General features: G+C 36.1%; 1 protein-coding gene across 1 annotated transcript in view; it reads left to right on the forward strand.

The window, feature by feature from the left end:
• Nucleotides 1–7,362, forward strand: part of LOC107045262 (titin) — a 69,889-nt gene extending 62,527 nt beyond the window's left edge. Inside the window, 6 exon segments of the mRNA XM_029126613.1 lie at nucleotides 310–1,431; nucleotides 1,908–2,477; nucleotides 2,577–4,283; nucleotides 5,815–5,919; nucleotides 5,995–6,498; nucleotides 6,590–7,362. Of these exon segments, the coding sequence (XP_028982446.1) occupies nucleotides 310–1,431; nucleotides 1,908–2,477; nucleotides 2,577–4,283; nucleotides 5,815–5,919; nucleotides 5,995–6,498; nucleotides 6,590–6,792 (4,211 nt within the window). The 3' untranslated portion in view covers nucleotides 6,793–7,362.
• The last annotated feature ends 8,404 nt before the right edge of the window (nucleotides 7,363–15,766 follow it).

Raw genomic sequence — 15,766 nt, forward strand, 5'->3', positions numbered from 1 at the left:
CTTGGATTGAAGAACGCTAGATAGCATCACTTTGATTATGATTTCCTTCTTTGCTTATGGTTCACATTATATAGTTTTAGTAGAGGGTTTTAGTCAGCCCTCTCTGAACGACATTTTTTGATGATCGAAGCCCTGATCATCGTAATTTCATGTTTTCTGTATCAATCACTCCACCGAACAATCGTTCCATCAATCTGGAAGAAAAAATTATAACAATTTTCAATATTATATTTTGAATAAAATGTGAATGAATATTTATGAAAATTCATATTAGCTTTGTATCATCTGTTTTTCTTTCAATAATTTCAGAAAACACAAACAGTGATTGGTGGTTTGTCAAAAAACATATGACACAGGAAAAGGGTTGGGTTCCTGCGCAGTATCTGCTTGACGAAAAACATTACTCTATATATTTCCAGAGGAAATTGAATGAGAGAATCGATAAACTTCCTGTTTTTGAGAAGCCATTAATGGGCATGGAAACTTATGCTCCTCGTTTCATTCAAAAATTACAGCCTATACATACCTCAGATGGTTACACGGTGCAATTCGAATGTCAAGTTGAAGGACTCCCACGGCCTCAAATCACATGGTTTAGACAAACTGCAATAATTAAACCTTCAAAGGACTTCCAGATTTATTACGATGAGGATAATACAGCAACGCTGATTATTAGAGAAATATTTGCTGAGGATGCTGGAACATATACTTGTGTGGCTAAAAACGCCGCTGGATTCGCATCTAGCACTACAGAACTTACAGTTGAAGGACCATTTTCCGATCATGGCTCTGACATGACGGGACACTCAAGAAAAAGTTTGTCAAAAGAGTCTTCACTGGCAGATATTCTAGAAGGAATACCGCCAACCTTTTCGAGAAAACCGAAAGCTAAATGTGTAAATGAAAATACAGATGTTATTCTTGAGTGCCGATTAGTTGCCGTACCAGAGCCGGAAATAACCTGGTATTATGAGAATAATAAGATGATCAGTTCGGATAATATTGTCATCGTTACGGAAAGTGATATGCATATGTACTGCAGTATAATGAAGATTACTAGAGTTCAAAAGCGACAAGAAGGCCGATATAAAATCATGGCTGTCAATAGGGAGGGCGAAGCAATTATTGAAATACCACTTAAAGTGAAAACCGGTATGAAAGAGCCACCAGAAATTTTAGAACCCCTGACACCTTTGATAGTTCGAGAGGGAGAAACTGTTATCTTATTTACCCAAATCGTTGGAACACCGGAACCTATCATTAATTGGTTAAAAGATGGTAAACCCCTTGAGAATGTGATTCCAATCAAAGACGGTGATATGAATAAGCTTACACTGATTCAACCAAAAATATCGGATAAAGGAGAGTACTCTTGCATTGCTATGAACGAATGTGGAATAATCGAAACGAAGGCAATACTTACCGTGGAAGGTCTGTATTACATATAAGCTTTGAGTTTTCTAAATAGTTCACTATCAACTGTACATTTCTCCTAGCTATCGTACAAAGTGGATGATTTCATCAAATATCGAGATGAGTTCTTTCCTACAGAATTTTGAACTTATACTTGAGCACTTCCAAGCTAAATCCAAAGCCCAAACATTTCGATGTCGGGGATTTTCTTATCAAATGTTTTCTGAACAGTTGGACATTATACGAATATTTAAGAAATCATTAAAAAATATTGAAATTGCGGAAGTTATTTTTTAAAAATTTCCAATTTATTTTGATGAAATTTTGTTTGTAGATCCTTTTAGAGCTATCAAATTTCAAATTTTCTTGGGTTGTCGTTGGAGGTGAATAAAAAAAGTTCACAATATTGCTGAAATTACATGGACCGATATATGATGAAATCATTCTTAATTTTATATTTGTCTTGTTTGATTACATGCATATGAAAATTTCAGAAGTTCCAACTGGAGCTCCAGAGCCGCCGTTATTCATTCAACGTTTCCAAGAAATTATTGTTCCGGAGAAAGAGACATTCCAACTTATTGCTAAAGTGACAGGCAATCCTATTCCCGAAGTTTTTTGGTTGAAAAACAACGAGCCATTGAAAAAGTCACTGAACATCAACGAGATGTATGACGGTGAGAACATTGTGCTTGAAATAAAGAATGCAGATTCTGAAGTTGATTCCGGTGACTATAAGTGTATTGCCAATAACTCCATTGGAAAAGCATCGCATGGTGCCAAGGTAACTGTGGACGTCCCACAAGTAACATTTACAAAAATGCTTCAAGAACACAAAATTGTTGATGAATATAAGATTTTGGAACTCAACTGTGAAACATCGCATACCGTTTCAACTACATGGTGGCACAACAAAAGCGAAATAAGTGGTATGGATCACCGTGAAGTAATTCAAGAAGGTCGAATCCATAAGCTTCGCATAAAAAAAATAGGCACAAATGATGAAGGTGTTTATACTTGTACTGTCAAGAATCAATCTACAACTTGTTATGTAACAGTCAAACGTAAGTTGATCAATGCTTCTCAATCTTAAATGAAATTACTCCTAAGTAGATATTATTGAGATGGTGCAATATATTTGATCATGTATTTTAATGTTACAGCAACAAAGCCTGAGTTTGTCAAAAAATTACAAGATTTGGAAGTTATTGAAAAAAATATCGCTATCCTGGAAGTAGAAATAACATCACATTCTGCTGATGTACTGTGGGAAAAAGACGGACAACCAATAGAGCCAAAAGAGCAGCAAATAGAATTTGTGAAAGAGAACACAATTCGTAAACTAGTAATACGTAATGCGTTGGTTCATGATGAAGGGGAATACGCCTGTATTTTACAAGATGAACGCTGTACCGCCGACGTTACCGTAGTGGAATTACCTCCAGAGATTATTACAAGGATGAAAGATGCTCGGATCATGGTGGGTGATAAAGCCACTTTTGAAATTGAATTGACAAAAGGAGATGCATTGGTTCGTTGGTTGAAAGATGGTCAAGACCTGCAATTCTCCGAACGAGTAACATTATATATAGATGGAAAACGTCAGAAATTGAAAATTTATAATGCAACTAATGACGATTCAGGTATCTATTCCTGTGAGGTTGGATGCCAAACATCAAAGGCAAGTCTTATTGTTCAAGAACCCGGAGTTGATTTTGTTAAAAAGCTGCCTGAAGTTACATTAATTTCTTTAGGTGAAGATGTTGTACTCACTATTGAAGTATCTAAATCGAATATTCCGGTTCAATGGTTCAAAAAGGATACATTAATTCATGATTCAGACAAGTATATCGTCGTTGATGAAGGAACCGTTAAAAAACTGATTGTGAGCGGATGTTCGATAGATGATGTTGTAGAATACAGTGCTTGCATACTCAATATGAAAACAACTACGAAGTTCAAAGTTGAAATCACTGAATTGGCTCCGAAAATTCCTACTGATACAACGAAAGTCTATAAAATAAGACAAGGAAGTAATGTCCACTTACAAGTGCCTTATTTTGCATCACCGACACCAATTCATAAGTGGCTTGTAAATGATACCGTCATTGATGAAACTGATCGAATCTTCAAGACTTTAGATGATGAGGTGGCTCATCTGACAATTGAGAGAGTAACGAGAGAGGATATGGGAATTTATACCCTAAAACTTTCCAATGCATTTGGTGAAGCAACAATAGCGATATCTCTTATAGTTGGCCAAGAACCCGATAGGCCTCAAGGACCATTACTCGTTACTACTATTGAAAAAGGTTCTCTGATGATGGAATGGAAGCGACCGGAATATGATGGTGGATTTGAAATTATAGGCTATATAATTGAATCATTTGAACCTTTAGAAGGAGTATGGACACCAATAATAAACGTGGAGAGTAACGTCTGTAATTATATTTTCAATGATGTACATGATGATATTGAATATATTTTCCGAGTGATGGCAAAAAATGAAGTAGGCATTTCCAAACCACTTGAATCTAAGCCTATCATAGAGAAAGCATGCTTCAAAGAACCTGGAATCCCGAGGGGACCAATAGAAATAACAGGAATGGCAAGGAAATCATTTACGCTCAAGTGGCAACATCCGGAATCTGATGGTGGTTCTCCCATTACCGAATATATCATAGAAAGAAAGCGATTATCAGATGAAACATGGCAAATAGTAGGAAAAACAGGAGGCTGTAGTCCTTACATTCATGTATCAAAGTTGAAACCGGAGACGGGATATCAATTCAAAATAACAGCAAGAAATAATATTGGAAAAGGACCTCCGTATTTGTCAGAGGAACCCATCATTTTAGGAGATCGTATCAGTACGTATTTTTTTCTATCATAAGGTTATGATGTTACAATAGCCTTGAAAATTGTTGGAGGAAGTGAAAGAGTTCATCTTTTCTTATCAATAAATGTGACTTTATTTCATCAATCATAAAATAGCTTCAAAATGATGGACAGCCTATGTTGCAATACTGAATATAATTGGTCCCTCTGGCACTCCCAGAGAATTCCCTTTTTTGGCATCTTATTTTTATATTCAAGAACAAAGATTCAATAATAGTTCCCCAAAATTTACTAAAAGTATCAGTGTTGCATGCCGCAGTATGCAAAATGGTCAAATTTTTTCAATTTGCTTGAAAGACTCTAGAACTAGTTTAAATTTCTCGTAGAACCCCCCAATTTTGCCAAATGTTTGAGAAAATCTAAGAATTTCCTTGATTTTTTGGAACAAGTTTCGAATTTTCTTAAATGCCAGAGAATTGCTGAATTTGTACCAAAGTTTGAGAAGAGCAGAGCGTTAAAAAAAATGCTAAAGATTGGAAATAAATATGGCTCAATGAAAGAGAAAATGATTTGTATTTCCAAAATATCTAGAAATTATCAAAGTCAAATGATTAGGAAAACTAATTTGTTTAGACAATTTTATAAGGTTCGAAAAAGTTTCATCGATATGTTTGATAATTTCACATGTAGAATTTACATATGAATGTTCCACCTACAACTTAAACGGTTTCACCCCTTTAAGAGATGAATTTGCGAAAACCCGCTCTTGGTGGATGCTTGCGTCACCGAAGGAACCTATAGGCAAAGGGTCATATTTATAACTTTTGTAGTATGGGCTGTGCGTTGATATGTGTTGATGGCCCCAAAAATATAACATATACCGTGGATATAAGGTAGATGGGTAAATGCAATTGGCCCCTTTTTACCGTGGACATACGGGAGAATTTCTGTGAATTTAAGGTGATTTTATACCGCGGATGTAAGGTAGATGTATATGCGTGTTGGAGCCCTCCCTTTTTTTACCGTGGATATACGCACGGAGAAAAATATTCAATAAAAATTACGTATCTTTTCCGTAATTCCGGAGTGAAATGTGGTCGTAGGAAATTTTACGGAACTGTCACGGAATTTTTCCAGAGCGTTCTGTAATTTTTATCTGAATCTCCTGTAAAAAATTACGATACCGTCACTTAAATTTTCTGAGTCGATTCCGTAATCAGTGAGCGAATTGTGGGTTCCGTAATTTTTACTGAACGTTTCTCTCCGTGCGGGAGATTTTACCGTGGATCAATTGAAAGAGCCACAAGGGAGGGTCAATCGACATGGTCACGAGGATCACAAAGGTTACTAAAAAAAAAAGAAGTCGCTAGAGTCTCGAGAGTCACAATCTTGTCTGACATCGCTGGTATGAATATCGGTATGGAACTATGGAATAGAACCCCACACCAACGTTAGGTACAACATAACATAACCCAGTGGATTGGATTCCTACACTATAGCAGAGAACTAGATGGATATCGATGCTTCATTTTATGATATTTAAATCACCATTATTTATTCCAGCCCCACCATCTAGTCCGATTGGCATGAATGTTACGAATATCACTAGTCGAAGTGTAACTCTAAATTGGTCATCACCATCAAGTACTGGAGGCAGTCCAATAACAGGTGATAATTTATGGAAATATATGACGAAAATGATCCTGAAGAAATATGTTTTAATGATTGCTCTTCAATCAACAGGTTATGTCATCGAATTAACATCGCTCATCGATAAAATTCCCAATTGGATTAAAGTAGCAACATTGGATGCAACGACATATCAATATTATGTCGAAAATTTGAAAGAGAGTGAATATTCATTTAGAGTATTCGCTGAAAATTGTATGGGATTGAGTTTGCCGACGGTTTCTGAAGCAGTGACTTTAAAAACTCATGCAACTGTTCCAACGGCTCCAACGGCGCCACTCGAAATTAGACAGATTGCAGCGAATACAGTAGTAATTGAGTGGGGAAGACCGGAATTTGATGGTGGTTCACCATTGGAAAAGTATAAGATCGCTATCAAAGACACTAAAAAAACTATGTGGATTGAAGTTGGCTGCGTTCATGCTGATATGCAGAAACTTCATATTAGAGATCTCCAGGAAGGTCACGAATATTGGATCAGAATATATGCTAGTAATGAGGTTGGACTTAGCGAAGCGTTAGAATTGGATGAACCATTCAAAATCGTCACAGTATCAGGTATGTCATGGAAAGGAAACAAATATTTATTATATTTTGTGCATTTTATTTATCGATTGTTCCATATAATATAATGTTATGTTTCTGTTAGAATTAGCAGTGATTGAACCACTGGCAGAGATAACAGACAGAGGAGAAACTGCTTCCGTGAGCTATAGTACTGAAAACACTAGTTCATGGCTGAGAGAACATAATATGGATGCGGATATTAGCTCCTATGCTCGTGCACGTCTATTGAGAAAAGACGAATATTTCTTTAAAATTTGGCATTACGCTAAAAAATTATTCCAGTGAAATACACCGTCAAATATTGCAATTCTTCCTTTGTATTGACGCATTCTATACTCATCATGACGAATTGTTCAACTCGTAACTAATTTCGAAATAAGAAAATGAATACACGTAAGACAAAGGAGTGTAATCAATGAAAATTCCAAGAATTCGGGTATATGCAAAATCATATGTTGGAGAGTGAACACCGTTAATAAAAAAACAGCCTGAGAATCGAATTGATGTAGAAGGCTGATTGGTGATATGCATAAGCCTGTGAAAATATTGATTTTTCATCTCATCTTAGAATGTCCGCTAGTAAATGCAATAGTGATGCACGATATCATAATAATCATAATTTAAAGTATATTTTGCTATGGAGTTGTAATTTGGAAAAAGTTTTCAAGTGATTTGAATGTGTCGAAGGATATTGTAATTGGTTGAGTGATATTGGTCGAATATGAGACGATAGGAATATAGGTGCAAATGAGATCGATCAAATCGACCAATATCCCAATATATTGTAAAAAGTACTGTGATTGAACAAGTTTGTAAAAAAATTCAAAATAATAAAGACATTTAATTCGTTATGCACATACTAGGGGGCTGCGCCCCCTGCACGTTTCGCTCACCTTCCCATATGATCCACTTATGACTTTCATGCCTCTTATTTGGATTCGTAGTTTATGATCCGTAGTTTCTGACCCGTAATTTTAGCGTCCTAATGTTGAGAGCCAAATTTTCACCACCAGAAGACGATTTGGATTTCCATAATATAAAGAGATGAATATGACTTGACGTAGTGAAATTTTGTCCTGGGAGAGTTTGTCCGGGGAGATTTTGTCCGGGAAAATTTTGTCCTGGGAGATGTTGTTCGGGGAGATTTTGTCCAGGGAAATTTTGTCCGGGGAGATTTTGTCCATTATGTACTTATGCTTTCGCGAAGTTGCAATTTTTTTGATGGATTTTATTCTCCACACCCTCCGCTACGACATACTAAAAAATTACTCAAATCGATTTCGTCATTTTTTTAAAATAAATTTTCAATGTTCTTTGCCACTTACATATGAGATGGCCTTCATACTTGAGATGGTACAAAAATTTTGTCCAAAATTTTACACAAGAGTTTTAAGAATTTTGTGGTCTTTATTGAACCGAGGGACCAGGAAGAGGAAACATCGGGGAATATTGGAGGAGATCTCCAGATGCAGCCGATAGTTCCAGGACCCCGGTGATTCCCATTAATTTCTTGTAGAGTCTAACTCGTTTAATCTCATTAGATTTTCTTTATGAAGAACAAACTGAATTGTTTCCAACTTATATAATTGGGCTTTTATTTCGTACTTTGATAACAAACGGGACCCATACCCTCACCGCCTCCACGTCGCGGTCCTGGAAGCATGACTGAATATGAGGGGTCGTGATAGAATTACAATAAACATGAAAAGAGTCACAGGAACAACAAAATAACATAGTTAATAACAAGGCCGTGGCTATTTGCACCGTGCGTGTCACACGCAGGGAATTTTGGGGTTTGACGGATCACACGCAGGGAATTCCGGGGTTTGGCGTGTCACACGCAGAAGGGGAAAAGTGGTTCAGCGTGTCACACGCAGAAGAGACACGTCAATTCACTATTCCCCTTCTACCATTCCATCCCATTCATTTTTCCCCTTCTGCGTGTTTACGTGTAGTGCGATCGGTAGTACGCGTTGCGCGGCTGTGAAGGAGTGTTTGGGAAAAATTTCGATTTTTTTATATTGCTTGTACTGCTAGTTTTTTTGCATGAAACGGATTTCTAACACATTTTTTTATATTTTGGATCGTCTAATAGGGTGAAATTGACTGCGCGAATATCGAACAATTTTTTTTTGCTTATACGTCTAGATTTTGACCTGAAGAAGATCACTAACACATTTTTTTTTCGATTTTGCATCGTCTAAAAGGGTGAAATCGACTGCGCGAATATCGAAAAATTTTTTTTTGCTTATACCTCTAGATTTTGGCCTGAAAAAGATCATTAACACATTTTAACACTAAAAGGGTGAAATCGATTGCCCAAAAAAATAATTTTTTTTTCAACATATACCTCCAGTTTTTCGCCTCAAAAAAACGTTAAATATATTATTTTCCGATTTAGCATCATTTAAAATGTTAAAATTGATAGTAAGGAGCTTGAAAATTTTTTTTCTAAAGACCGAAACCAATTTTTCCGAACACCAGACAAAAATGATTGTGTAAAATTTGCGCGGCGAATTTTCAAGTTAGGACAATGAGAGACTGTTCATAATACATCCCATGATGATATCTAGAGGTATACAGCGTATTTTGAGTGATTATTTCCAAATTTTTGGTAAAACAATTGCCAAGTCTCTTTTTTTATCCATTGCAATTTTCTTCAAATTTTCCTACTTATACCTGCAGATTACGATCTAGAGTAAACTTTGGGCCCATATTTTTTAAATTTCCGATGATTTAAAAGGACAAAAATGATTGCGCAAACTTTGCGCAGGGCCTCTTTCGGCGAATTTTGAACCTAGAACCATAAGAGATGGCTCATAATACATCCCATGATGAAATCTAAAGGTATATAGCATATTTTGAATTATTATTTTCAAATTTTCGGTAAAAAAATTGCCAATCGATTTTTTTTCATCAATTGCAATTTTCTTCACATTTTTCTATTTATACCTGTAGATTTTGATTTAGAGTGAACTTTGAGCTCATATTTTTTTCATTTCGGATGATTTAAAAGGACAAAATCGATTGCGCAAATGTTGCGCAGTGGCTCTTTCAGCGAATTTTGAACCTAGGATCATGAGAGATGGCTCATAATACATCCTCTGATGATATCTAGAGGTATATAGCGTATTTTGAATGATTATTTCCAAATTTTCGGTAAAAAATTGCCAATCGGTTTTTGTTTATCAATTGCAATTTTCTTCAAATTTTTCTAGTTGTACCTGTAGATTTCGACCTAGAGTGAACTTTGAGCCCATATTTCCTTTCATTTCGGATGATTTAAAAGGACAAAATCGATTGCGCAAACTTCGCGCAGCGGCTCTTTCGGCGAATTTTGAAATTAGGACCACAAGAGATGCCGCATAATACATCCCATGATGATATCCAGAAGTATACAGCGTCTTTGAAATGACTATTTCGAAATTCTCGGTAAAAAAATACTCAATTCATTTTTTTTTATCAATTGAAATTTTCTTCAAATTTTTCGACTTATACCTGTAGATTTCGGTTTAGAATGAATTTTGGGCCCAAATTTTTTTCATTTCGGGCGATTTAAAGGGACAAAATCGATTGCGCAAACTTTGCGCAGCGGCTCTTTCAGCGAATTTTGAACTTACGACCATGAGAGATGGCTCATAATACATCTTATGATAATATCTAGAGGTATATAGCGAATTTTAAATGAATATTTCCAAATTTTCGGCAAAAAAATTGCCAACTGATGTTTTTTATCAATTGCAATTTTGTTCAAATTTTTCTGTTTATACCTGTAGATTTCGATCTAGAGTGAACTTTGAACGCATATTTTTTTCATTTCGGATGATTTAAAAGGACAAAATCGATTGCGCAAACTTTGCGCAGCGGTCCTTTCGGCGAATTTTGAAGTTAGGACCATAAGAGATGGCGCATAATACATCTCATGATGATGTCTAGAAGTATATAGCGTATTTTAAATGAATATTTCGAAATTTTCGGCAAAAAAATACTCAATGAATTTTTTTTATCAATTGCAATTTTCTTCAAATTTTTCTGCTTATACCTGTAGATTTCGATTTAGAGTGAAGTTTTGGCCCAATTTTTTTTCATTTCGGGCGATTTAAAGGGACAAAATCAATTGCGCAAACTTTGCGCAGCGGCTCTTTCGGCGAATTTTGAACCTAGGACCATGAGAGATGGCTCATAATACATCCTATGATGATATCTAGAGGTATATAGCGTATTTTGAATGATTATTTCCAAATTTTCGGTAAAAAAAATTGCCAATTGATTTTTTTTATCAATTGCAATTTTCTTCAAATTTTTCTACTTATACCTGTAGATTTCGATGAACTTAGAGTGAACTTTGAGCCCGTATTTCTTTCATTTCGGATGATTTAAAAGGACAAAATCGATTGCGCAAACTTTGCACAGCGGCTTTTTCGGCGAATTTTGAAGTTAGCACCATAAGAGATGGCGCATAATACATCTCATGATGATATCTAGAAGTATATAGCGTATTTTAAATGACTATTTCGAAACTCTCGGTAAAATAATACCCAATTCATTTATTTTATCAATTGCAATTTTCTTCAAATTTTTCTGCTTATACCTGTAGTTTTCGATTTAGAGTGAATTTTTGGCCCAATTTTTTTTTATTTCGGGCGATTTAAAGGGACAAAATCGATTGCGCAAATGTTGCGCAGCGCCCCGTTCGGCGAATTTTGAACCTAGGTCCATANTCCAAATTTTCGGCAAAAAAATTGCCAACTGATGTTTTTTATCAATTGCAATTTTGTTCAAATTTTTCTGTTTATACCTGTAGATTTCGATCTAGAGTGAACTTTGAACGCATATTTTTTTCATTTCGGATGATTTAAAAGGACAAAATCGATTGCGCAAACTTTGCGCAGCGGTCCTTTCGGCGAATTTTGAAGTTAGGACCATAAGAGATGGCGCATAATACATCTCATGATGATGTCTAGAAGTATATAGCGTATTTTAAATGAATATTTCGAAATTTTCGGCAAAAAAATACTCAATGAATTTTTTTTATCAATTGCAATTTTCTTCAAATTTTTCTGCTTATACCTGTAGATTTCGATTTAGAGTGAAGTTTTGGCCCAATTTTTTTTCATTTCGGGCGATTTAAAGGGACAAAATCAATTGCGCAAACTTTGCGCAGCGGCTCTTTCGGCGAATTTTGAACCTAGGACCATGAGAGATGGCTCATAATACATCCTATGATGATATCTAGAGGTATATAGCGTATTTTGAATGATTATTTCCAAATTTTCGGTAAAAAAAATTGCCAATTGATTTTTTTTATCAATTGCAATTTTCTTCAAATTTTTCTACTTATACCTGTAGATTTCGATGAACTTAGAGTGAACTTTGAGCCCGTATTTCTTTCATTTCGGATGATTTAAAAGGACAAAATCGATTGCGCAAACTTTGCACAGCGGCTTTTTCGGCGAATTTTGAAGTTAGCACCATAAGAGATGGCGCATAATACATCTCATGATGATATCTAGAAGTATATAGCGTATTTTAAATGACTATTTCGAAACTCTCGGTAAAATAATACCCAATTCATTTATTTTATCAATTGCAATTTTCTTCAAATTTTTCTGCTTATACCTGTAGTTTTCGATTTAGAGTGAATTTTTGGCCCAATTTTTTTTTATTTCGGGCGATTTAAAGGGACAAAATCGATTGCGCAAATGTTGCGCAGCGCCCCGTTCGGCGAATTTTGAACCTAGGTCCATAAGAGATGGCTCATAATACATCCCATAATGAAATCTAAAGGTATATAGCGTATTTTGAATTATTATTTTCAAATTTTCGGTAAAAAAAATTGCCAATCGATTTTTTTTTATCAATTGCAATTTTCTTCACATTTTTCTATTTGTACCTGTAGATTTCGATGTAGAGTGAACTTTGAGCCCATATTTCTTTCATTTCGGATGATTTAAAAGGACAAAATCGATTGCGCAAACTTCGCGCAGCGGCTCTTTCGGCGAATTTTGAAGTTGGCACCATATGAGATGGCGCATAATACATCTCATGATGATATCTAGAAGTATATAGCGTATTTTAAATGACTATTTCGAAATTTTCGGCAAAAAAATACCCAATTCATTTTTTTTTTATCAATTGCAAATCTCTTCAGATTTTTTTTACTTATACCTGTAGGTTTTGATGTAGAGTGAATTTTGGGCCCATATTTTTTTTATTTCGGGCGATTTAAAGGGACAAAATCGATTGCGCAAACTTTGCGCAGCGGCTCTTTCAGCGAATTTTGAACCTAGCACCATGAGAGATTGCTCATAATATATTCTATGATGATATCTAAAGGTATATAGCGCATTTTGAATGATTATTTTCAAATTTTCACTAAAAAAATTGCCAATTGATTGTTTTTATCAATTGCAGGTTTCTTCAAATTTTTCTATTTATACCTGTAGATTTAGATCTAGAGTGAACTTTGACACCATATTTTTTTCGTTTCGGGTGTTTGAAAGGGACAAAATCGATTGCGCAAATCTTGCACAGCGTATAGTTCGGCGAATTTCAAGGTTAGGACAATAAGAGAGGGTTTATAATACATCTCATGATGATATCTGGAGGTATCTGACGTGATTTCGATAATTATTTCAAAATTTTGTCATTTTCAAAAAATTTTCAACTCTCTTTAAAAATTAAAAATTGCCGGAAATTATTGGATTCAAATGGCTCAGAATTGCCTAACTCGTAGAGAATTACTATCCCCTTAGAATATTTTTTCTGGCCTTCTGGCCGATTTTCAAAATCTAGTCCGCCTTTTCAACTTTTCAAAAAAATGTACCACAAAGTGTGTTCCAGACGACTTAGAATCACATGAAACGCGGAGATTTACAATCCCCTGGGAAAATTATTTTCTGATCACTTTGCCGATATCAAAATTTTTTTCAAAGTCCATTTTGAACTTCTCAAAAATAGGTCCCAAAAAGTTAATCTCAGATGACTCAGAATCACCTAAAACATGGATATTTCGTATCCCCTAATTGAGTGTTTTTGCGATAATTTCCGATTTTTTTTGCATCAACGCCTCTTTCAGCGAATTTCAAAGTTAGGACCATAGGAGAGGGCTCATAATACACGTCATGATGGAACCTAGGAGCATTTAGGGTATTTTTGATGTTTATTTCCAAATTATCTCGATATCTTTCCCCGATTGGAAAATTCATTTCTCCCCCCCTAATTAAGATGAAGGAATGAAACCGATGCCGATCGATCGAGAATTAAATTCTCAACAAATGACAGCGGTTTCATTCTTTAATCTCAAGTAGGAGCGGAGGAATGAATTTTCAAAAGCGCGGAGAAACCCCGAACGGTTCTTCGGTGTCGATTGAGCCCGGAGAGGCCCCCCCTATTGGAAAATTCATTCCTCCGCTCCTACTTGAGATTAAGTAATGAAACCGCTGTCATTTATTGAGAATTTAATTCTCTATCGATCGGCATCGGTTTAATTGCTTCAACTTGATTAGGGTGGGAGAAATGAATGAATTTTCCAATCGGGAGAGCCTCTCCGGGCTCACTCGACGTCGGAAAGCCGTTCGGGGTTTCTCCGCGCTTTTGAAAATTTATTCCACCGTTCCTAACTGAGATTGAGAAATGAAACCGATGTCATTTATTAAAAATATAATTCTCAATCGGTAAACTTTGGTTTCATTACTTCATTTCAATTAGGGAGAGGAGAAATTAATTTTTGAATCAGAAGAACTTGTTCGGAGTTACTGCGCGTTTCGAAAATTCATCCTCCTCTCCTAATAGAGATTAAGGAATGAAACCACTGTCATTTATTGAGAATTTAATTCTCTATCGATCGGCATCGGTTTAATTGCTTCAACTTGATTAGGGTGGGAGAAATGAATGAATTTTCCAATCGGGAGAGCCTCTCCGGGCTCACTCGACGTCGGAAAGCCGTTCGGGGTTTCTCCGCGCTTTTGAAAATTTATTCCACCGTTCCTAACTGAGATTGAGAAATGAAACCGATGTCATTTATTAAAAATATAATTCTCAATCGGTAAACTTTGGTTTCATTACTTCATTTCAATTAGGGAGAGGAGAAATTAATTTTTGAATCAGAAGAACTTGTTCGGAGTTACTGCGCGTTTCGAAAATTCATCCTCCTCTCCTAATAGAGATTAAGGAATGAAACCACTGTCATTTATTGAGAATATTATTCTCGATCGATAGATGTTGCGTTCATTCCCACGACGCCCGCGGGAGGGGGGGGGGGAGAAATGAATCTTCCAATCAGGGGAGCCCCTCCGGCCTCACTCGATGTCAGAGAGCCGTTCGGGGTTTTTCCGCGCTTTCGAAAATTCATTCCTCCGCTCCTACTTGAGATTAAGGAATGAAACCGATGGCATATATTGAAAATATAATTCTCGTTCGACCCGCATCAGTTTCATTCCCTCATCACAATTAGTGGGGGGAGAAATCGATTTTTTAATGGGGAGAACTTGTCGGCAGTCACTCATAACGAGTTGTTCCAAAGAGGATAGACTAAAGTAGAGGCTCAGATCTCCGGGTTTCGGTGACCCCAAGCCAAAAATAGTACGACTCCAACGGAGGGATGGCGCCACGGACGAATCTGACGGTTGGGCAAACTCCCTCATGTATAGATATTCCAAATTTTTATTTTTTTCCTCATTGAAGTAGTTTTGAAGATAATTGCAAACTAATAAAAAATATTTGCTAGTTAGTACTTTTTTAAAAATAAATTTTTGAAAAATCATCCCTGAAAAAAAAGGCGTTATATCCCCCCTATTTCATTATTTCCAAAAAATTTTATCACCAATCGGTAGCAAATTGTTTGAAGATTTTTGCGAGTTAAGAAACAATCGTCAATGCACTCCTATTATTGTGTAAATAAACAATTCCAATTTCAACTGAAAACCAGAGTTGATGACCAGAATTTGTAGCAGAGATGTCAGACAAGATATGAATGTTTTTGTGGGCTCAAATGAAAGAGCGGGTNAGGCCCGAGTTTGTAGCAGAGATGTCAGACAAGATATGAATGTTTTTGTGGGCTCAAATGAAAGAGCGGGTCGAGAAATGGCGTACTAAAGCCTCTAAACAAGACAAATGTCTCTAAAGATGATGTCTGTTTTCAATTGAAAAGCGCAATTGTGACAACATTGTCCAGTGGGGTCTAGGAGTCTCCCCTGGTGCAAAACCATCTTTAGAGGCCCTAGCACGCCATTTCTCGACCCGCTCTTTCATTTGAGCC

Source organism: Diachasma alloeum, unplaced genomic scaffold, assembly GCF_001412515.2.
Source record: "Diachasma alloeum isolate Michigan unplaced genomic scaffold, Dall2.0 Dall_scaffold_00906, whole genome shotgun sequence".
Classification (NCBI taxonomy): Eukaryota; Metazoa; Arthropoda; class Insecta; order Hymenoptera; family Braconidae; genus Diachasma; species Diachasma alloeum.